Source organism: Pelophylax lessonae, assembly GCF_965119305.1.
Source record: "Pelophylax lessonae genome assembly, chromosome: 2".
Taxonomy (NCBI): domain Eukaryota; kingdom Metazoa; phylum Chordata; class Amphibia; order Anura; family Ranidae; genus Pelophylax; species Pelophylax lessonae.
The window spans coordinates 11,591,922-11,616,622 of NC_138769.1; the positions used below are offsets into that span (position 1 = coordinate 11,591,922).

The 24,701-nt window shown below is 44.1% G+C and overlaps 1 protein-coding gene across 1 annotated transcript in view; it reads left to right on the top strand.

Annotated features, from left to right (window-relative positions):
• LOC309547914 (uncharacterized protein) overlaps nt 1-24,701 on the top strand; it is a gene marked incomplete at its 3' end in the record, with an annotated part of 99,529 nt that overhangs the window by 49,914 nt on the left and 24,914 nt on the right. The window contains exons 4-5 of the mRNA XM_082247914.1: nt 2,015-2,248; nt 21,995-22,159. Coding sequence (XP_082104040.1) covers nt 2,015-2,248; nt 21,995-22,159 — 399 coding nt within the window. The remainder of the gene's footprint in view (nt 1-2,014; nt 2,249-21,994; nt 22,160-24,701) is intronic.

Below are 24,701 nucleotides of genomic sequence, written 5' to 3' on the forward strand. Positions count from 1 at the left end.
GGCATGAACTGAGGAAAGCCGATCAACAGCACTTCCTATTTACTATGTGACCAGCTGTGATTGGACACAGCTTGGTCACATGGTAAAGAGCCTACATCATTAGGCTCTTTACCGGGATCAGATATGCGGTGAGTCAGAGTGACACGCCGCACCACCGATCGTCACTCTGCTGGACCTCATATGACGGCCAGTCAGGATAGAGCAACCACTTTCCGGCCATCATTTTGCTATGACGGGCGGGAAGTGGATAAACATATATAAAATTAGCTGCTAGTGTGCGTTTCCTTAAAAAACACCAAAATACATAGCACACATTGAAAAACAAATGATTGTAGCGACATAACGAGTACTAAAGAGATGAGTCCTCCCATTCAAACGCGTTTCGCCTTGCTTCATCAGGGCTTGAGGAGCCAAATAGTACTCATCTCAATACTACAACCACACATGTATATAGTCTCTGAAGTTGAAGTATAGAACAGGAGGTTGACCGGAGAGATCTTCAGTTCAAGGATATGAAGGGGATGTACAAACAAATCAGCAGAGCTTGGATATGAGATAGAGAGATATTAGAGGCATCCACAGGATCCGGTCTGTTAGGAATTGTGTGGTAATAACATATATAGCCCTATTCTATTTCAATTTGTTTGTATTTACTTAGGCAAAACAATCCAAGCCGCTGTTGGGTGAAATCCCAAGTACACTTAGGTCCCCTCTAGTGAAGATGATAGCAGATTACCAAAGCGACTGGTTTTCCATATGCACACACCTCACTCAAAGTCCATAACGTTCCTTTTGCCTTTTACATAATGGGAAGCACATCCCACTGGCTCCTGATCAGAAGCCCTACATGATCGGCAAGAGGGTGATTTTCTCTTTATTAACCCTTTGCTGCCAACCCTTTAAGGGCTTGTGAACTCTAAGAGCCAGAAGCAGGTTTCCCGATCATGCAACCACTGGTTGGCCCAGCGATCACATGACCAGGAACCCACCTCTGGCTCCTATCAGTACCACATTCTGCATACAGTATATGGAAGAAAGCTGACTTCTGTGGTGCCGCATATTAGGGATAGACAGATATGTTTTTTTCAGAGCCGATACCGATATTTTGGTCACAACGTACGTATTGGTATCAGCCGATATGGGCCTATATTTTGTACATTTAAAGTTTTGAAAAATAAAGACAATTTTTGACTAAAATCGGGTACTGAACATGTTAAATTTTGTTTAATGCTTAATGGCTTGCTTGCTGCCACCCTGTGGTGAGTGGGTGGCTGGCACCCTGTGGTGTGTGGGTGGCTGGCACAGGGGCTGTTGGTGGCTGGCTGGAACAGTGCCTGTGGCTGGCTGGTACAGGGCCTGTGGGCGGCTGGCTGGTACAGTGCCTGTGGCTGGCTGGTACAGGGCCTGTGGGCGGCTGGCTTGTACAGTGCCTGTGGCTGGCTGGTACAGGGCCTGTGGGTGGCTGGCTTTCTGGCACCCTGTCTGTGGGTGGCTGGCTGCCTTGCACCCTGTGGTGCGGGGCTGGCTGGCACCCTGTGGTGGGTGGTTGGCTGGCACAGGGGCTGTGGGTGGCTGGCTGGTACAGGGCCTGTGGGTGGCTGGCTGGCTGGTACAGTGCCTGTGGCTGGCAAGTACAGGGCCTGCGGGTGACTGGCTGGCTCACTGGTACAGTGCCTGTGGCTGGCTGGTACAGGGCCTGTGGATGTGGTTGGCTGGCTGGCACCGTGCTGCTGTGGGTGGGTGTATGGCTGTGATACACTCCCCGAGACTAGTCCCGACTCCAGACGAGGCTGTCCAAGGCGAGGGAGGCGGCCTAAGAAGGCAGAATGACGTCACAAAAAAATCGGCAATATCGGCCAGTTCCGGGGCCAATACCGATATATCGGGTAAAGTGCATATCGGCCTTGCTGATAATCGGTCTATCCCTACCGCATATATATGATGGTGGTGTGAAGGTGGTAAAATGGATCCTTATTTTTATATTACTATTTGACTTGATGTTCTTTTTTTACAGATCGGGTTTCCAAACCCAACATCTTTGACAACAGCACCGATCAGCAGATTATCCTGCATTGTGAGTCCTCCACAATCGATGTGTCCTACAAATGGCTGGTCAATGGGAGAGAAACTAAGACTACTGAACAGAAATATACTGCACCCCGACCAAAAGAGAATGTGGTAGTGAACTGCACTGTAAACAACACGGTGTCTGAGGATAGCCAATCTATAACAATCTTTTATAAGTCAGGTGAGACACAGAGACAAAAAAAAATGCACGTCTATTCATCCATCAGAACTGCATGTACTGTACATTCATTCTGTGCGAACTAACCAGCTATAGCGGAAAAATTAAATGTTCTCTGGCTATTTTGACTTTTGGTCGATTGTTCTTTAAATATATTGGGCAGTACATAGTTACATAGTTACATAGTTAGTGAGGTTGAAAAAAGACATCCGTCCATCCAGTTCAACCTATGATGTGTGTGTGTGTTTGCTGTTAACCGTACATTGTATACCCCTGTACGTTGTGGTCTTTAAGGTGCCCATCTAATAGTTTCTTGAAACTATCGATGCTCCCTGCTGATACGTGGATGCTCCCTGCTTGTGGAAGAGAATTCCACATCCTTACTGCTCTTACAGTGAAGAACTCCCTACGTATTTTAAGGTTAAACCGCCTTGCCTCTAGTTTTAGTGAGTGGCCACGTGTCTTATTGTATTCCCTTTCTCTGAATAGTTTGTTCCTTATGCTAGGGTTTCCAGTACAGTATTTGTACATTGATATCATACCCACCTCAATCGTCTCTTCTCCAGAGAGAATACGTTCAGTGCTTGTAGTCTTTCCTCATAGCTGATGTCCTCCATTCCCCTAATTATTTTTGTTGCCCTTCTCTGGACTCTCTCCAGTTCCAGCACATCCTTCCTGAGGACCGGCGCCCAGAACTGGACGGCATACTCCAGATGTGGCCGGACCAGAGTCTTGTAGAGTGGGAGAATAATCTCTTTATTTCTGGAGTGAATCCCCTTTTATATGCATCCCAGTATTCTGTTGGCTTTGCTTGCAGCGGCTTGGCATTGCATGCCACTGCCAAGTCTGTTGTCTACCAGTACCCCCAGGTCCTTTTCCATCCTAGACTCACCCAGAGGTTCCCCCCCTAGTGAGTAGCTTGCTTTCTGGTTTCTGGCACCCAAGTGCATTAAAAAATACTGTATTATGGCCACTTGATGGAGCTGAGGATCATAGGAAACAATTATTAGTAAGAAGACATACAATGTAACAGTTCCAGAGAACGCCAGAGAGAATTAGCAGATAAATGGGGATTCTCTAGTGACAATGGTTACATTTATTTGCTAATTCCCTCCAGTGTTCTCTAGAATTGTTACATTGTATTTATTCTTACTTATTACACCTTGATCAGGCTTGCGTTTTTCACCGCCAGCAGTACCTCAGCTCAACAGTACCTCAAACAGTGTAGCTCCACCCTTTTGGTACGGTACTAATGTGCTTGGTACCCCAACAAAAGGCTCCCAAAAAAGTGGTACGGTACGGTTCGGAATTAGGGTACCATTCACAACTTTTGACAATGGAAACGGCAAAAATAGCGTACCGTACTGAGCCGAACCGAACCGTACCGCTCATTGGAAACGAGGCATAAGATGTAACATTTCTGGAGAATGTTGGGGAGGAATAAAAAAATATAAACAGGCCCTATACAAGGGTTGAGTGAGGGAGGTCTCTCGACCAGACAGATGGCTGGACAACATTACCTATGCAGAATAGCAGCAGGAATACGATACCCCCTTACCGAACAAGAACTATAATCTTATCCCACATGATGACTGAGGAGGGAACTAGACCCTCCGTAGAAGTCCTTGTGACGAAACGCGTAAGGGCGTGAGCACGCAGTGACCATAGCAACTGAACGTTCCGAGCGCCTGATGTCAGACCGGCATCTGGAAGTCCGGCGGCTGGTTCCGAGCTGCGGACGCGGACAGTGAGTGCAGGACGGTACGACAGCCAGGTAGCCCGGACAGTTATTTGTCTTTGTGGATTTTATTCAACTTTATTCTTGTTAGTGCATATTATTTGGGCTTGTTTTATTAATAAAAACTTGTGTATACGAATTTACACTATGGGTCTTTACTATTCATTTGCATGATATGCGGGGTATATGAGGATTGACCCAGGCACCAGGTATTCGGCGGTCCAGAGGAGTCCTGTGTTCAGATGCTCTTTTTTCCATCTTTTTGGCGCAATATTCCCCACCTGGAGGTACGTGGGCATTTCTAGGGGGGCACGCCGGTGAGGTGGTGGTGCATATTTTCTTATTTCTTCCCGTTCACTAAATGAAGGAGAGACTGGGCATTGTATCTCTCCTCTGAGCTCCCGACCAGTCACCCTGATAATGGTCCTGACTTTCAGGAGATGCAAAGAGCCTGGGAGCCACAGGGGGTCCCCACCACTGCCACATGTAGGGATGATCAGGTCTTAGTGAGGTCTTAATCTGTCTCAACTATTCCTACAGGTTATTTTTTATAGAGCAGGGAGTCTCCAGACTTTCTAAACAAAGGTACAGCAAAAATTGTTATACCTATATGGGGGTTAAGCCACTTAGGTGGCGCTTCCTGTCTTTCTCCTTTAGTATTAGTAAGCACAGGTGCATCTAAAAAAAATAGAATATTATCAAACAGTGAATTATTTCAGTAATTCAATTCAAAAAGTTAAACTTGTATATTTTATAGAATCATTACACACAGAGTGAGAGATTTCCAGCATTTCTTTCTTTTATTTTTGATGATTATGGCTTACAGCTAGTGACACCCCCAAAATTCAGTATCTCAGAAAATTTGAATTTTTGTTAAAAAGTTAAATATTGAAGACTCCTGGCGTCACACTCTAATCAGCTATGTAACTCAAAACACCTGTAAAGGTTTCCTGGGCCTTTAAATCAGGGATCCTCAAACTACGGCCCTCCAGCTGTTGCAGAACTACACATCCAATGAGGCATTGTAAAACTATAACATTCACAGCCATGACTAGGCATGATGGGAATTGTAGTTCCTGAACAACTGGAAGGCCATAGTTTGAAGACCCCTGGTATAACCACTTCAGCCCCAGAAGGTTTTACCCCTTTAATGACCAGGCCATTTTTTTGCGATTCGGCACTGCCTTACTTTAACTAACAATTGCGCGATCGTGCGACGCTGTACCCAAATAAAATTGATGTCTTTTTTTCCCCACAAACAGAGCTTTCTTTTGGTGGTATTTGATCACCTCTGCGATTTTTTTTTTTTTTGCGCTGTAAAAATAGCGGCAATTTTGGAAAAAAAAATGTATTTTTTACTTTCTACTAAAAAAAACATTTCCAATAAAAAATGTAAAAAATAATTTTTTTTATCAGTTTAGGCCAATTTGTTGTCTGCTACATATTTTTGGTAAAAAAAAAAAAAAATCCCAAAAAGCGTATTTGGTTTGCTCAAAAGTTATATTGCTTACAAACTACGGGATAGATTTTTGGACTTCTTATTTATTTATTTATTTATTAGTAATGGTGGTGATCTGCGATTTTTAGCAGGACTGCGACATTGCGGCGGACAGATCAGACCCCTAACTGACATTTTTTACACTTTTTGGGGACCAGTGACATTACTACAGTAACCAGTGCTAAATAATATGCACTGTTACTGTATAAATGATACTGGCAGGGAAGGGGTTAATACTGGGGGTGATCAAAGGGGTTAAATGTATGCCTACTTGGGCTTACTGACTGTGGGGGGGGGGCTCTGTGACAGGCACATAGAGATTGGCGATTCAGCTTAGCTGAGACACATGATCTCACTGTGCCTGTGTGACAGGAGAGCGGCCTGGTTTGTTTACATAGGCATGCGGCTCTTTTGTCGGTGTCTCTGAAGATTGTGCCCGCTCCTCCTGCGGTCTGGCTCCTGTTGTGTCTAATCAGACCGCGTGCACATAATCACATAGATCTACGTGATTATGCGCAGCCAAGCCCCCCTGCTGCAGTAAATCTGTGTGGGGCAGTCGGCAAGTGGTTAAATGGTCTTTCAGTCTGGTTCAGTACGTTACACAATCATGGGGAAGACTGCTGACTTGACAGTTGCCCAGATGACAGTCATTGACACCCTCCACGGGGAGGGTAAGTCACAAAAGATCATTGCTAAAGAAGCTGGCTGCTCACAGAGTGCTGTATCCAAGCATATTAATGGAAAGTTGAATGGAAGGGTAAAAGTGTGGTAGAAAAAGGTGCACAAGCAACAGGGATAACCGCAGCCTTGAGAGGATTGTGAAGCAATGGCCATTCAAGAATTTGGGGGGGGGTCCAAAGTCCTCTTTTTTTGGATGAAAGTAAATTTTGCATTTCATTTGGAAATCAAGGTCCCAGAGTCTGGAGGAGGAGTGGAGAGGCACAGAATCCAACTTGCATGAGGTCCGGTGTGAAGTTTCTACAGTCAGTGATGATTTGGGGAGCCGTGTCATCTGCTGGTGTTGGTCCACTGTGTTTTATCAAGCCCAAAGTCTCTAGCAGGAAATTCTAGAGCACTGCATGCTTCCCTCTGCTGACCAGCCTTATGGAGATGCTGATTTCATTCTCCAGCAGGACTTGGCACCGCCCACACTGCCAAATCTACCAATACCGGTCACATGATCATAGTATCACTGTGCTTGATTGGCCAGCAAACTCGGTTGACCTAAACCCCATAGAGAATCTGTGGAGTATTGTCAGGAGGAAGATGAGAGATACCAGACCCAGCAATGCAGAGGAGCTGAAGGCCGCTATCAAAGCAACCTGGGCTTCCATAACACCTCAGCAGTGCCACAGGCTGATCGCCTCCATGCCACACCGCATTGATGCAGTAATTCATGCAAAAGGAGCCCCGACCAAGTATTGAGTGCATCCTATACTGTACATGGACAGAATTTTCACTAAGACAACATTTCTGTATTACAAATCCTTTTTCTTTATTGGTTTTATATAATATTCTAATTTTCTGGGATACTGAATTTTGGGGTGTCACTAGCTGTAGGCCATCATCATCAAATTTAAAAGAAATAAATATAAATATATAAAATAAATTTATATAGATGTGTAACACATCTATATAAAATATGAGTTTCACTTTTTTAATCCAGTTACTGAAATTAACTTTTTGATGATTAATTTTTTCAGATGCACCTGTAAATAGAAAAAGTATATCATATTCACTTGTTTTAAACTTTTTTTTTTTTCTGCTTCTTTATTTCTTCAGTTACTTCCTGTTTTTTTTTTGCCTAGGAAAATAATATTATACATCCCAGGAGTCTTCAGGAGAAGAGGAGGGGTTTTCTCACCAAAGCACACTCCCCTGCATAAAATAACCACTTCTGGACCGGAAGGATGTACCCCCTTAATGACCAGGCCATATTATGCGATTCGGCACTGCGTTATTTTAGAGCTTTCTTTTGGTGGTATTTGATCACCTTTGCGATTTTTATTTTTTGCGCCATAAACAAAAAAAGAGCGACAATTCTGAAAAAAAAAACAATATTTTTCACATTCTGCTATATAACATTCCTAAATAAAAAAATCAAAATTTTTTTAACATTTTAGTCCAATTTGTATTCTGCTACATATTTTTTGTGAAAAAAATCCTAATAAGCTTATTTTGATTGGTTTGCGCAAAAGTTATCGCGTCTACAAACTACGGGAAAGATTTATGTCATTTTTATTGTTTTTTTTTTTTTTTACTAGTAATGGCGGCGATCTGCGATTTTTTTGCGGGACTGCGACATTGCGGCGGACAGATCGGACCCCTAACTGACATTTTTGATACTTTTGGGGGGACCAGTGACATTACTACAGTAATCAGTGCTAAAAATATGCACTGTCACTGTACTGACACTGGCAGGGAAGGGGTAAACACTGTGGGTGATTAAGGGGTTAAATGTGTACCTAGCGGAGTGATTCTAACTGTATGGGGGTGGGGCATGTGAAATGACCATAGAGACATGTGTTCCTATATAGAAGGATCACATGGGCTCTGTGATCATTCCAGAGAGAAGAATGGTCAGCTGTGTTTACAACAGCCGACCGTCCTCTCTCAGCGGGGAGCGTTCGCAGGTGTCAGGTGGCAATCAGAGCCACCTGCTCCGTGCATCGTAGTCCCTGCTGACGAGTGTGGGGGGCGGGAGCATGCCACCAGCGGTGCGCGCTCGCCCCCTAGCTCCAGGCCGCAACCGAATTATACCTACGTCGGTTCGCGCAGAAGGGCCGCCCTACCGCAGTAGAACTGCAGCGGGCGGGCGCGAAGCCGTTAAACTAAAGGCAGATGGATTGCAGGAAGTAAATGCTACATGACTCGTTTGCCCTTACTCAAGATGGCCACCTCCAGAAATGCTAGGAGGGATGTTTTTTAACCGCTTGCCGACCGCCGCAAGTACATATACTGCGGCGGTCAGCCCCTCACAGGCAGAGTGACGTATCGGTACGTCAATAGCCTGTGAGGCTCTGGGGAGCGAGCGCGCGCCGCCGCGCGGTAACAGACTCTCCCCCGTGTGTGACCGGCGGACCCGATGTCCGCCGGTCACTCAGTGATCGTCGGGGGAGAGGGAGAAAGGCAGGCAGCTAGTGTAAACAAGCTGCCTGTCATTCTCCCCTGTGTAGGAACACTGATCATACGGTTCTACTATGTAGGACCGTTGATCATTGTTCCTACAGCTCAAGCCACAGCCAATCACAGTTAGAATCACGCCCCTAGGGACACACACAGCCCCTCCCTCTCAAATAAAGTTAACTCCTTCCCTGCCAGTGTAATTTTACAGTAACAGTGCATATGTATAGCACTGATTACTGTAGTAATGTCACTGGTAACCCCCAAAAGTGTCAAAAATGTCAGTCAAGGGTCCGATCTGTCTGCCGCAATGTCGCAGTACCGCAAAAAAAAAAAACGCCATTACGCGTTTAAAAAAAAAAACAACAAAAATGACAAAAATCTTTCCCTTAGTTAGTAAACGCAATAATTTTTGCGCAAACCAATCAAAATACGCTTTTTGCGATTTTTTTTTTTTTTAGCAAACATATATAGCATAAAACAAATAGGCCAAAAATGTTAAGAAATTTAGATTTTTACATTTTTTTGGGGGTGGTGGGGGGAATTTCATATAAAAAAATGTGAAAAATATTGTTATTTTTGCAAAATTGTCGCTCTTTTTTTGTTTATAGCGCATGATCAAAAAATCGCACAGGTGATCAAATACCACCAAAAGAAAGCTCTGTTTGTGGGAAAAAAAGGACGTCAAATTCGTTTAGGTACAGCGTCGCACGACCGCGCAATTGTCCGTTAAAGTCACGCAGTGCCGAATTGCAAAATACCCCCTGGTCTTTAAGCAGCCAAATCCTCTGGTGCTTAAGTGGTTAATGTGGAAGTTTAGTTCTTGTTGTGGAAGACTTTTCCTGCACTTCGTCTTCAGTATAGTACAGAGGTTGAATGATTTCCTCCTGTGAGGTTTGTTGCCGCCTTTTATGATTGGCTCCTCACCTCCAGATTTTCTTTCCATCTTGTATTAGTAGTACACAGCAAGTAATCGTTTACTAAATGTGACGTCTAACACCTTTATCCTGTCCTGGTTTGTTTTACAGAGCATGGAGGACCTTATTCTATTTTTATTATTATTGGTATTATTTCTATTTCTGTGGGCATCTTCATCCTAGTGATTTTATATAAATGTAAGTACAGTGAACTTCACTCAGTATAAATAAATAAAAAGTATAATATGTACAATATATATATATATACACACTAAAAATGTATGTGTAATGCAATGAAACATTTATGTCTATCAATCAATTAATAATCTACAAAGTTCATAAACAGATAAAAAAAAAAAAAAAAAAAAATATTGAAAATTTGGTGTATCTTTTGCCTTTAAAACATAATTTAACCACTTGCCGACCGCCCCACCCACATTTGCAGGGCGGCTCGGTTGCGCATAATCATGTAGATCTATGTGATTACGTGCATGCGTTCTCGTGCTCCGCCGTAGCCGTGCTCCCGCTGTGATTAGACACAGCGGGCACGATCACCACCGGCCTCCTGCAATCTTCAGAGACACCGACAGGAGAGTCACCTGGTATGTAAACAAAGCAGGCGGCTCTTCTGTCACACAGTCACAGTGAGATCATGTGTCTCAGCTAAGCTGACCGATCTCTGTGTGCCTGTCACAGAGCCCTCCCCCAACACAGTTAGCAAGCACAAGTAGGCATACATTTAACCCCTTGATCACCCACTGTGTTAACCCCTTCCCTGCCAGTGTCATTTATACAGTAACAGTGCATATTATTTAGCACTGATTACTGTAGTAATGTCACTGGTCCCCAAAAAGTGTAAAAAATGTCAGTTAGGGGTCTGATCTGTCCTCCGCAATGTCGCAGTCCCACTAGAAATCGCAGATCGCTGCCATTACTGATAAAAAAATAAGTTCAAAAATCTGTTAAATCAAATGTATAATAATAGCCCAATCTGTGCGTCTCAGTTCGTTATATCATACATTCAGCGGCGCTTCAGCACACACAATGTATGTGTGCAAGTATATTAGTCAGTTCCTGCAGTGCTTCAGAGCCTGCAATTGCAAACTAGTCCCAACTCCACAGGATGTGCAGTCACAGCCAGCAAAAAGATTTCTCCTCTGATGTTCAGCACCAGTGATTGTACACACAGTATCACTAATCCTTCACCACACCGACTGTGCACCCCTATGAAGTGGCCACTCACCGAATTGCCCTTGAAATATCGCCTTTATGCATAAGCTGCATGAGCCCTTGCTTCTGGTCGGTCTGTCGTCTCTTGAGCACGTCCAGATCCTATCCGTCCACCAGGGGTCACTATCAGGCTGTATATCTCCTCAGTGCAATTTGTAAGCAAACGACATGAAGAAAGAGAGTGGTGTAATAATGTTTCGACTTTATTAATTAAATAAAACTTCCCTCCCCTTCAGCGTATATGCTTACATTTCAATCACCCTTTGCACGCATATCATAGACACAGAGGCTTTGAAAGGTACCGCCGCTCGCCGACCGCGAGCTAGTCCCTGCTTTGGATTACAGCGCTCCTGCGGCTAACAGGCGAGATCCAGAACAACAGCGGTATCCTCCCTTCGTCTCCTCAGCAGCAGCGTACATGCATCCTGACCGGTTTCGTCTGGTAGACTTCAACATATTATACATATACATTTGATTTTGCAAGTTTTACGTTTACAGTGGCAGCTAGTGCATTAAAAGGATGCACAGAGTGACATGTTTTACATGATTTTATCTACATGATTTTATTTACTATTTATTCATGATTTGAGTAGATATATTTATTTCTTTATACCTTACACTGATTTATATATATATTTTAGCGCCGGGCGGGTGGTTGACGTTTTTTAGCATCAGTTACCTTTTACAATCAAAAATCTGTTACCGTAGTTTGGAAAACGCGATAACTTTTGCACAAACCAATTAAGATACACTTTTTTGGGATTTTTTTTTTTTTTACCAAAAAATATATAGCAGAATACAAATTGGCCTAAACTGATAAAAAAAAAAAATTGATATATCGCAGAAAGTAAAAAATATTGTGTTTTTTTTTTTTTCAAAATTGTTATAGCGTTTTACAAACTACGGGATAGATTTTTGGACTTTTTTTGTTTATAGCAAAAAATCGAAAAACAAGAGGTGATCAAATACCACCAAAAGAAAGCTCTGTTTATGGAGAAAAAAAGGACATAAATTGCGCCATCGCTAGTTAAATTAACGCGGTGCTGAATCGCAAAAAATGGCCTGGTCATTAAGGGGGGGTAAAACCTTACGGAGCTGAAGTCGTTAAAGCATCACTTCCCCCAGGTACATTTGTACATGTTTTTTTTCAACCAGTTAAGTACTAGCCTGTATTACCCAGTGTTTAGTGATGTGCTAGTTTGGCTGACAATTACTCATCATGTAACACTGTACCCAAATGAATTTGATATAATTTTTTTGACAGATATTTTATTTTGGTGGTTTTTAAAAGGAAGTATGGCCAAAGCTATACCTCTCTTGTGGGTCACAGCAGTGCACTTACTTTTCCTCTTCTTTGACCCAAAGTCAGCTTATAGTTGGACTGTTGATTGGACAGAGCCACTCCAGGATGTGAAAGGATCGCAATATTGTCAGGATCCAGGCAGAGGCCTGACTGACGGCTGGTTTTGAGTCTCAGCACGGTAATGAGAGCTGAAGCCAGCTGTGCCCACCCCCTCCCCAGCTTGGCTCTCCAGTGGGCACTGGAGAAACAGAAACAGAATGGAGAGCAGTGACTGACAGTCTCCGCTCTCAGCAGACCAAGAACTGAGCTATCAGCGGTCATGTGATCACTGTTAGAGGCGTCAATGCTACAAAAATGCCTGGTTACATAATGCCGGACAACAACACCTTGGCATGCGTCACCGGGCGTTATTGTGACATTGGCGCAGTAAAGGCTTTTTTTCTGGCAACTCGACCAGTATCGTTGTATTGTTCTCCTTAAAAACAACCACACCGTACTTTTGGCAGTTGTGGCTGCAATCTTTCTTTGTCTACCAGATCTTGGTTTGGTATGAAGAGATCCCCATTTTTTCCACTTTTTAATAAGCGATTGAACAGTATTGGCAAATTCATGGCTTTGGATATCTTTTTATATCCTTTTCCATCTTTATAAAGTTCCATTACCTTGTTATGCAGGTCTTTTGACAGTTCTTTTCTGCTCCCCATGGCTCAGTATCTAGCCTGCTCAGTGCATCCACGTGAGAGTTAACAAACTTATTGACTATTTATACACAGATACTTATTGTGGGAAATTAAACTTTAACCACTTAAGGACCAGGCCTATTTCTGACACTTGGTGTTTACAAGCTAAAATCATTTTTTTTGCTAGAAAATTACTTAGAACCCCCAATATATATATATTTTTAGCACCCTAGAGAACCCTAGAGAATAAAATGGAGATCGTTGCAATATTTTTTATCACACGGTATTTGCGCAGTCTTCCAAACGCAGTTTTTTTGGGAAAAGTTCACTTTTTTTAATTAAAAAATAAGAAAACAGTAATGTTAGCTCAATTTTTTTCTATAATGTGTAAGATAATGTTACGCCGAGTAAATAGATACCCAACATGTCATGGTTCAGAATTGCGCACGCTCGTGGAATGGTGACAAACTTTGGTACTTAAAAATCCCCGTAGGTGCCAATTTAAAAATTCCTACACGTTACCAGCTTAGAGTTACAGAGGAGGTCTATGGCTCAAATTATTGCTCTTACTCTAACGATCGTGGCGATACCTCACATGTGTGGTTTGAACACCGTTTACATATGTGGGCGGGACTTGCGTATGCATTCACTTCTGAGCGCGAGCTAACGGGGACATGGTGCTTTATTTTTTTTCCTATTTATTTTATTTATTATTTTTTATTTTTACACAGTTTAAAAAAGAAAATACAATTTTTGATCATTTTTATTCCTATTACAAGGAATGTAAACATCCTGTGTAATAGAAATAAGCAGGACAGGATCTCTTTATTGTGAGATCTGGGGGTCAAAAAACCTCACATCTCACATGTACACTAAAAAAGAAAAAAAATTGTTGAAAAAAAAAATCGGCCCTTTATACCGGTTGCTAGGCAACGACGTTTGATGTTGCTCCGGTCCTCCAAGACCATAGAGTTGTGTGGGGGCCATCTTGCCCTCACTCGACTTCCTGTCTGTAAGGAGCGGCTTCCTGTCTGTATCGGCGAGTCCGGTAAGCGGGGGAAACGGACGGGATGCGACAGGAGGGGGGGCACCTCTTCCGCCCACCATAAGGGTGATCCTGCGGCGAATCCAACGCTGGGACCGTCTGCCGTTTCAAAAAATACCGGAGTTATGTCTGCTATCTGCCGCCATACCCCCGGTATTTAGCGTCAAAGTACCAACGTAAATCGACGGCGGTCGCTAAGTGGTTAATTGCCATTTTAACCCGTGTCTCACCTTGTGTGTCTGTACCAAGACCAAACATTCCAGGGGATGGAAACTTTTCATCAGGGCCATTTGGGTAATTTCTGTGGTTTAGGTACAGTGCCTTGTTAAAGTATTCACATCTCTTGAAATTTTCCACATTTTGTCATGTTACAACCAAAAACGTAAATATATTTTATGTGATAGACCGACACAAAGTGGAACATAATTGAAGTGAAAGGAAAATGATAAATTATACAAATACATCTGTGAAAAGTGTGGCTGCATTTGTATTCACCCCCCAGAGTCAATACTTTGTAGAACCGCCTTTCCCTGCAATTACAGCTGCAAGTCTTTTTGGGGATGTCTCTACCAGCTTTGCACATCTAGAGAGGACATTTCTGCCCATTCTTCTTTGCAGAATATCTCAAGCTCTGTCAGATTGGATGGAGAGCGTCTGTGAACAGCAATTTTCAGGTCCTGCCACAGATTCTCAATGTGATTTAGGTCTGGACTGTGACTGGGCCATTCTAACACATGAATATGCTTTGATGTAAACCATTCCATTGTAGCTCTGGCTGTATGTTTCGGGTCGTTGTCCTGCTGTAAGGTGAACCTCCGCCCCAGTCTCAAGTCTTTTGCAGACAGATTTTCTTTTAAGATTGCCCTGTATTTGGCTCCATCCATCTTCCCATCAACTATGACCAGCTTCCCTGTCTCTGCTGAAGAAAAGCATCCCCACAACATGATGCTGCCACCACCATGGTGGGGATGGTGTGTTCAGGGTGATGTGCAGTGTTAGTTTTCTATCACACATAGTGTTTTCCTTTAAGGCCAAAAAAGTCCAGTTTTGGTCTCATCTGACCAGAGCGCCTTCTTCCACATGTTTGCTGTGTCCCCCACATGGCTTCTCACAAACTGCAAACAGGACTTCTTATGGCTTTCTTCCACCAATGGCTTTCTTCTTCTTACTCTTCCATAAAGGACAGATTTGTGGAGCGCACGACTAATAGTTGTCCTGTGGACAGATTCTCCCACCTGAGCTGTGGATCTCTGCAGCTCCTCCAGAGTTCCCATGGGCCTCTTGGCTGCTTCACTGATGAATGCTCTCCTTGCCCGGCCGGTCAGTTTAGGTGGACGGCCATGTCTTGGTAGGGTTGCAGTTGTGCCATACTCTTTCCATTTTCCCATGATGGATTGAACAGCGCTCTGTGAGAAGGTCAAAGCTTGGCTACTGAAGCTACTTCTCCACAACTTTATCCCTGACCTGTCTGGTGTGTTCCTTGGCCTTCATATTGCTGTTGGTTCACAGGGGGGCTTCACAGAACAGCTGTATTTATACTGAGATTAAATTACACACAGGTGGATTCTATTTCTAATTAGGTGAATTCTGAAGGCAATTGGTTGCACTAGATTTTAGTTATGGGGTATCAGAGTAAAGGGGGGTGAATACAAATGCAGCTATACTTTTGGCAGATTTATTTGATAAAAATGTTGAAAACCATTTATCATTTTCCTTCAACTTCACAATTATGTGCCACTTTGTGTTGGTCTATCACATAAAACCTCAATAAAATAAGTTTACGTTTTTGGTTGTAACATGACAAAATGTGGGAAATTTCAAGGAGTATTAATAATTTTCCAAGGCGCTGTTTATTAATGAATTTTATTGAAATTGAAATCAAAGTATTTTAGTAACAAATTCACTTATTAGGTTTAATGCACTGTTTACACTTTGTGATTTATCATGAATCGGTTTTGTTTTCATATACATTTATTTATTAGTGAGCGCCGCACTAATTTTCAGGTAATTTTTATTAAAGAATTTTCATTTGAAAATACGTTACAAACTTTTGCAACAGATGAAAAGCAAAGTATCAATGCAGCCTTATCAAGAGCACCACACTAATTTAAACTTACAATAGTAATCGTATGTTGATCCAGGGAATATCTGATTGTCTTAAGGAATCAGGAAGGAATCTTTTACTTATTGGAGCATATTGTACCATGCTTTATAAGGGTTTATTTACCTTAATATACACTATATTGCCAAAAGTATTGGGACACCTGCCTTTACACATACATGAACTTTAATGGCATCCCAGTCTGGGATGAGTTTGGGGTGGAGGAACTTAACTGGCCTGCATAGAGTCCTGACCTCAACCCGATAGAACACTTTTGGGATGAATTAGAGCGGAGACTGCGAGCTCATCCAACATCAGTTCCTGACCTCACAAATGCACTTCTGAAAGAATGGTCAAACATTCCCATAGGCACACTCCTAAACCTTGTGGACAGCCTTCCCAGAAGAGTTTAAGCTGTTATAGCTGCAAAGGGTGGGCCAACTCAATATTGAACCCTATGGACTAAGACTGGGATTAAAGTTAATGTACGTGTAAAGGCAGGCGTCCCAATACTTTTCAATACTTTTGGCAATATAGTGTAGATTAACCTTCTTTTTTTTTTTTGTTAACCGTAGAGGAATTCCTGAAATAATTTTTGTGTGTCGAAGAACCTCTACTAAAGCCAATTCATTGGGGGGTCAGTCAGAAAAATGTCTTTTACTTTGATGGCTAGTGGAAAGAATGCCCCTTACAGACTGCTAAGAAGATCATTGGTGTCTTGCAAGCTGGCTCTGCCAAATGAGATTGACCCTAGAACTAGGTCAGTTAACCACCACTGAAGGAAACCCCCAACCTCTGGAGGACTCCTAGGGTTCCTGGCTGTTCTAGATCTACTTTACCTTCTCTCTGTCAGAGTCAGTGAAACTTTTTTGGCTGACTTAGCTTCTCATAGGGGTGTTTTGAAACATGTATCTATTTTTGGAATTTTCTTCTAAACGCCAATGCCTCCTACTTGTATTGAAGGCCATATGCAGCATGTGCAGTGTGCCAGGGATTTTACACTACAACTGCATCCTACCTACTGATTGTTATACCTCGTTTCCACTAAGTGGATCGGTTTGGGTCGGTTCGGTACGCTATTTTGAGTGTTTCCATTTGAGAAAGTGTCCCATACAACCGAACCAAACCGCACCATTCCTGGTCCTCCTTCAGATGTAGGGCCATAGGAAATAGTATGGTACGGTTAGGGCGGAGCTACTGTCGTCACACGATACATTCCACTGATTGGCGCACAGGAAAATGTCAGTGCTCACGTCAAACGAAAGCACAAAACAAACACCACATTTGTTGGAAACCCCGCATGACCCCTGATGGTCCGACTTGCAATAGAAACGCTCACCTGAATAGGCCGGACCATTCTAACCCTTCCAAACTGTACCGACCCGAACCGTTCCGCTCAATGGAAACGAGGCATTAGTTACAGCATGTAAGACAAATTTGATGTTCTTCATTGAGAAACCTCATACCACTAACAAACTCCGACATCTTAAACATCTTCCCTCTGCAGGGTCCTGGAAGTTTAAAAATTGCAAGAGAGATGTAAACTTGCCTGACATTTTAGAAAGTGGCTACAGGTGTGATGCAAATAGGGATAAAAAACCTATAGAAGGTGAGTTTACCTGAATGACAATGCACTATATAGACTTTGCCATCACCCTACAGATATTGTTTTTTTTTTTTTTTTTTACAAAATGTAGTTTTGGTGGAACTGTTAACATTGCTAGTGACTGGCGTGGATTTATCTTCCCTTATCATTCCTCCTCTTGAGCATCATTCACTTCTGATAAATGCTCTGCTGTTCTCTATGGAAAGCAGAGATCGGCTCCTGACAACCTCATATCACCAAAGCACTGAAACTAACATTTAATTCAGTGTTCTACATCATTGCATTTCTCTTCATTCATTGAAAGGCATGGCTTTCTCTGTTCCTCACGGTTGGGTTATGTTGCCTCCTGCAAGAGTAGAACACAAACAAAAACTCTGCTGTTGGTAGCCAATCTCCATCAATTCCCACACAGCTCAGTATTTTTGGTGTGAAGGATTTCTTCCTAGTCTGTATGTGGTGTATGGTGCTTCTTTCCTGTTAGATGGAGCACTGGGTGGGGGTCCACTTTGGCTGTGTGGGGACTATGTTTACTGTCCTCCTGGGACTGCTGCTATAGTTTTGAAAGACTGGGGAGTTCCTAGCCATGGTAGCCACATGGAAATACCATGGAAGGAAAGGCATGGAGACCGCGGAGCTAATGGCCGCTTGATTCGGGAGCTCCTGAATCAATGGGCATCCAGCATATCTACGGCGCGATACGAGCCTTCCATAGCCGCTACCTACACCCACTGCTTCAGCAGAACCCCGGGCGACACTGCGGGATGATGAGTAGGAGGAGAGCCGAAACAATGCCGCTCAAGAAGCTCTCGGAGTTTTTCCCCGCTGCTGGAGCAGGGCTACAGCAAGATGGCGGCAGAGACAAGATCCGTGATCCCGCCCCCATGCCTCTAGTGAGTGACTCATACGCTGACGCTGCACAGAGACTCACAGAGCATACAGCTGCAACAGAGGACACTCTCACCTCACACTCAGGCCACTCCACCCTATCCACTTAAATCCTAGCTAAGTCACGGCCCAGAAATACCATGGAAGCAGGAAGAGCTGATTTTCCTTGTTATGCTACACTGGGTCTTTCTGGGGCCCTTTGTGGAGCCCCTTTGTCCCTTGGGCAGCCTTTGGAGATGCTCTGGACTGCAGCATGGGTGGTGGCTCCAGCCTCAGCACCACTCTATAGGTGTGTTAGGCATTATGCCTTTCCTTTATCCAGATCTCCAGAAGTGCCCTCCTGCCTAGTTTCTGCAAAGAGCTCTCCTCTGCCAGTGCCTATTTGTAAAAAAAAAAAACAAAATCAGTTTTTATGTTTGTTTGCACTGTTGTAAGCAATATGTCTGATGGCATCAGGGGAAAATTGTTCCTCTACTTTGGAGCTTCTAGGACAGGCTTCTGCCTCCTACCTTTTGCAGACTGTGGTGCTTTTTAAAGGGGCCACTGGGAGCTTAGCCTGCAAAGTGTTAAATTTCCTCCTCTTGCATATAGGTTTCATTTGTATCACTGGAATCCTTTGCTGCTAACTCATTTTAGGCCCCTACAAAGCTCCCCAATTCTCCTCTCTCTGCTGCCTCCAATGATGAGGATCCTTGGGCTGCCATGATGTCCAGGAACGCAAAGGCTACCTACTCTGATATTGACAATTAACCTTCATTCTCTAATCTCCTTCAGGAAAATGAGTTTGTATTGGCTTGGATTAAATCAGTATGGGAGACCAGGAGACCCTAAAATGTGAAGAAGCTTCCCGAGCACCAGCGTATGGAGCGGTTCCTTATTACAGGCTCCCCAAATCATCACTGACTGTGGAAAGTTCACATTGGACCTCATGCAACTTGGATTCTGTGCCTCTCCACTCCTCCTCCAGACTCCTTGATTTCCAAATTAAATGCAAAATATTGCACAGAAAATGATGATTTGTGGAGCCATGTCATCTGCTGGTGTTGGTCCACTGTGTTTTATCAAGTTCAAAATAAAAAGAAAAGATTGAAACTCGCCAGTCCCGTGAGCACCTGAGCAAGTGTATACAGCCCCCTGTGTACAGCTGTCAGGAATCTGCAGCAGAGATGGCCAGATCTGCATGGCTACACTTTAGAAACTGAGAAAAGACTATATATAGTGAACTAAATTAACAATAAAACAAAAGACATCCACAGACCAAACAGGAAAAAAAAGCAAACGTGAAGATACAATTGAACTAGAGCTATATAACCTACATGTAACTGTGTAACACTGTAACTGGAAGCCTAACAAACTAACTATATACAATATGTACAATATATATATATATATATATATATATATATATATATATATATATATATACAAGATAACCAGGAATAACAGAAATGCAAGTAAGGGGGGGAAACAAGATTGAGATCAGGAACAGGGGGAGCAGATGTAAGGCAGCAAGGTGCAGGATGCAGGGCTAGAGCAAGATCAGGAGCAGGATATATATCAACAGCATCAGACATAGCACAGCAAGCAAGCAAATCACTGAAGCACGATGTATCAGCAAAAGAGGGACTTAAGTACCCTCCCAGCAGCCAGCAATAGGAGGAGACTGATTATCAAAAACTGCTGGCTGCTTGGAGACACCCACTGGTGGATGCTGGATCTACAACTTTCCACCCAGGAAACCAAAGTGCTGCCAGCAGATAATTCAGGTCATTAACCACAGCATTGGTGGGTTTGGCAGTGTCCAATGGTTTTCTCCAAATCTTTGCGCTGTTTTAGCCCATGAGGTCACACTGGGGAACAGGAAACGAAAAACCTTGAATTTTTTAAATGTAATTGAGTGTTCTGTGTTCAAGCAACACTATCACAACTCCCTTGGTGAGATACACTCACATTGCCAGCCAAGGCCACTGATCAGGCAGTGCAGCCAGCCCTCCTGTACTGGGCCTGGGCCCCATGAGTTCAAAAGAGGGCCTGGGCACCTGCCGAGCAGGAGGGCTGGCTTTTACTGTCTTATTGCAGACACCAATCCTCCTTTGCCTCCCCCTGCAGCATGGCCAGCTTCTCCTTTTCTTTTTCCCTCCGGCTGCATTGCAGGGGGCTTGGTTCTAGCACATGCGTCTCTTCCATCTGCTGTCGGGGCCCCCCCTGTGTGCCCCTTTCCCCCCACAGTGCTGTCGGCTTCCCTTCTCTCCTCTCCCGCTGACAGCTGCGGCAGGCACACTGAGGGATGTTTCAGGATGGAGAGCGGGGGAACGGATGGTAAATATGTAATTTTATGGCCCCTTCCTTTCCTGAATGAACACAGTGAGCGATCAGTACCAATCACTCCATTCATCACTGAAGCATAGTAAGCTGTATCTACTATGCTTCAGTTTGTCTATGAGCAGAAAGCCTCAGTGTGCTTCCTATTCATTCATCTGTGCAGCTAAGGTTGCAGAGAAAGGGAGTGATAAATCTTTGTCCTTAGTCACTTTCGGCCCGGGGGGCTGTATTGGGACCTGTGATTTCTAACAGCAGATCTGTTGCCAGTTGCACATGTATCCCTGAAAAAGTGGACTTTGTTCCAAGAAACATGTTGGATAATCAGTTACAAGTGCTAAATCTATGTGTAGCATAACAGAATACAGAGGCGTAACTAGAACCTTCAGGGCCCCGATGCAAGAAACCATGAAGGGCCCCCCAGACCCCTGGCCGGGGCCCTTCCCTTCAAGCCCGGGGCTCTTCCCACTAATCCTGGGGCTCTTTAATCTCATTGCATGGCCTTTTATTATGGTCCCGCATCAGGATCCTTTCACAAGTTCTGCAGTGGGCCCCCTTCCTGCAATCTTGGGGCCTCCCCACAGTGGTGAAATGCCAGGGCCCGGTCGCAAGTGTGACCTTTGAGATCCTAGAAGTTCACCCACTGGTTTGCTACCGGGCCCCCTGGAGCATGGGGCCCGGTAGCGATTGCAACCCCTGCAACCCCTGTAGTTACGCCCCTGACAGAATACCTAGAGACACCTATTGGTCATATTAGTGTATTAATTACCTTTTTAATCTCATCAGTATATTTTTTATATTTAATTATGTGTATGTCTCACTTTATTTTTTATCTTTTTATTCAATATTCAAGAGGGTTTTTTTTTTTAAATAACTTATTAGTGTAATAAAGTTGTAATAAATTTTTAACTAAAATTTTTTGGTGTTCATTTTAGTTTTTTCACACCTACATATCCCCTTTTGATTCTTTTTTTTTTTTTTTTTGTTAATATCACATGGGATATGTCATATGAGATAATAAAGTATTTCCTCTGACTATTTCTAATTTTCATGGAATATTTTTTACATGAATTAGAGCTGAGGAATATACTTGCATGAACAGAGAAACATCTTTAACCTTATAGGACATTTCTAGTGAAAAATGACTAAGTGCTACCAGCTGCGCCATGACCTGGAACCTTCGACATACAGCCATCCTGTCATCCTAGATGTACAAATAGATTTGAAGTGCTTTGTTTGAATAAACTTTTTTTCAAAATAAATCTCTAGAACACCCTCACACCTTCCATTTCTTCCCTCTGCAGGATTCCAGAAGACTGAGGAACACGAGCGAGATACTGCTCAACTAAAATCTACTGACCATCTTCTACTTAAACAAAATTTAGAGCCTAATAAATTGTCCTCAGATAGTGACTATTTCTCCGATCAAAGTAAAGAAGAAGCACTGGAATCTGATTGTGTTTTCGAAGGTGGGTCTAGCAGAGATTCAGCCCTTAAATTGATTGTAAAGGCTTCCAAGCCAAAGCTTCTAAGTCCACCGCTTCCTCAGATACCATATGTCCTTAGCAGTCTAAGCCTGCCAAGCCTACAGATAAGTCCTTTTCCACATGAAGGTTTGCCCACATTTGTGCTTCTCCAGGGGGTTAGATGTCTTCCAAGCTTCAGGGACTTCTGGTTGACCCAGAAGTCCCTTGCAGATTTGCATTGTTGGTGCAGGGCCTTTTGATGCAGAAAACTCACCGGCCTCTGAACACCTGAGGAGGGAAATTGTGTACAGCTCCCTGTGTACAGTGTAGGTGAGGCTGGTATTTTCTTTGACTCCGGGGGACATCACCCAGTGGATTTCTCCAAATTCCTGCACTCTGGTCTCTGCCTATGAGGTTATACTCTGAAACAGGGGACCAAAACTTTGAAAATTTTAATGTGAGGGGTATGTAGTGGGGGCAGTGAGCGGTATGTAGTGTATTTAGTGAACCATATGTAGTGAAGATAGTGAACGGTATGTAGTGGAGATAGTGAGCGGTACGTAGTGGAGGCAGTTAGCTGTATGTAATGGGGGCAGTGAGCGGTATGTAGTGGGGGCAGCAAATGGTATGTAATGGGGGCAGTGAGCGGTATGTAGTGACGGCAGTGAGCGGTATGAAATGGAAGCAGTGAGGGGTATGTAATGACGGTTGTGAGCGGTATGCAGTGGGGGAAGTGAGTGGTATGTAATGGTGGCAGTGAGCAGTATGAAATGGGGGCAGTTAGCAGTATGTAGAGGGCAGTGAGCGGTATATAATGGGGCAGTGAGCAGTATGTAGTGGGGGCAGTGAGCAGTTTGTAGTGGGGGCTGTGAGCAGTATATAATGGGGACAGTGTGCAGTATGTAGTGGGGGCAGTGAGCAGTATGTAGTGGGGGCAGTGAGCGGTATGTAGTGAGGGCAGTGAGCAGTTCGTAATGGGGTCAGTGAGCAGTATGTAGTGGGGCAGTGAGCAGTATGTAGTGGGGGCAGTGAGCAATATGTAGTGGGAACAGTGAGCAGTCTGTAGTGGGGGCATTGAGCGATATACTGTATAGTGGGGCAATGAGCAGTATGTAGTGGGGGCAGTGAGCTGTATTTAGTGGGGGCAGTGAGAGATATACTGTATAGCGGGGGCAGTGAGCTGTATGTAGTGGGGGCAGTGAGCAGTATGTAGTGGGGGCAGTGAGTGATATACTGTATAGGGGGAGCAGTGATCAGTATGTAGTGGGGGCAGTGAGCAGTATGTAGTGGGAACAGTGAGCAGTATGTAGTGGCATTGAGCAATATACTGTATAGTGGGGGCAGTGAGCTGTATGTAGTGGGGGCAGTGAGCGATATACTGTATAGCGGGGGCAGTGAGCTGTATGTAGTGGGGGCAGTGAGCAGTATGTAGTGGGGGCAGTGAGCAGTATGTAGTGGGGCAGTGAGCGATATGCAGTATGTAGTGGGGGCAGTGAGCAGTATGTAGTGGGGGCAGTGAGCAGTATGTAATGGGGGCAATGAGCAGTATGTAGTGGGGGCAGTGAGTAGTATATAGTGGGGGCAGTGAGCAGTATGTAGTGGGGCACAGTGAGCAGTATGTAGTGGCGGCAGTGAGCAGTATGTAGTGGCGGCAGTGAGCAGTATGTAATGGGGACAGTGAGCAGTATGTAGTGGGGGCAGTGAGCAGTATGTAGTGGGGGCAGTGAGCAGTATGTAATGGGGGCAGTGAGCAGTATGTAGTGGGGGCAGTGAGCAGTATGTAGTGGGGGCAGTGAGCAGTATGTAATGGGAGCAGTGAGCAGTATGTAATGGGGGCAGTGAGCAGAATGTAGTGGGAGCAGTGAGCTGTATGTAGTGGGAGAAATGAGCTATGTAGTGGGCAGTGAGCGATATACTGTATAGTGGAGGCAGTGAGTGATATACTGTATAGTGGGGGCAGTGAGCAGTATGTAGTGGGGGCAGTGAGCAGTATGTAGTGGGGGCAGTGAGCTGTATGTAGTGGGGGCAGTGAGTGATATACTGTATAGTGGGGGCAGTGAGTGATATTCTCTATAGTGGGGGCAGTGAGCAGCATGTAGTGGGGGCAGTGAGGAGTATGTAATGGGGCAGTGAGCAGTATGTAGTGGGGGCAGTGAGCAGTATGTAATGGGGACAGTGAGCAGTATGTAGTGGGGGCAGTGAGCTGTATGTAGTGGGGGTAGTGAGCAGTATGTAGTGGGGGCAGTGAGCGAAATACTGTATAGTGGGGGCAGTGAGCTGTATGTAATGGGGGCAGTGAGCTGTATGTAGTGAGGGCAGGGAGCTGTATGTAGTGAGTGCAGTGAGCTGTATGTAGTGGGGGCAGTGGGCAGTATGTAGTGGGGCAGTGGGCAGTATGTAGTGGGGGCAGTGAGCAGTATGCAGTGGGGGCAGTGAGCGATGTACTGTATAGTGGTGGCAGTGAGCTTTATGTAATGGGGGCAGTGAGCAGTATGTAGTGGGGGCAGTGGGCGATATACTATATAGTGGGCCCAGTGAGGGGTAT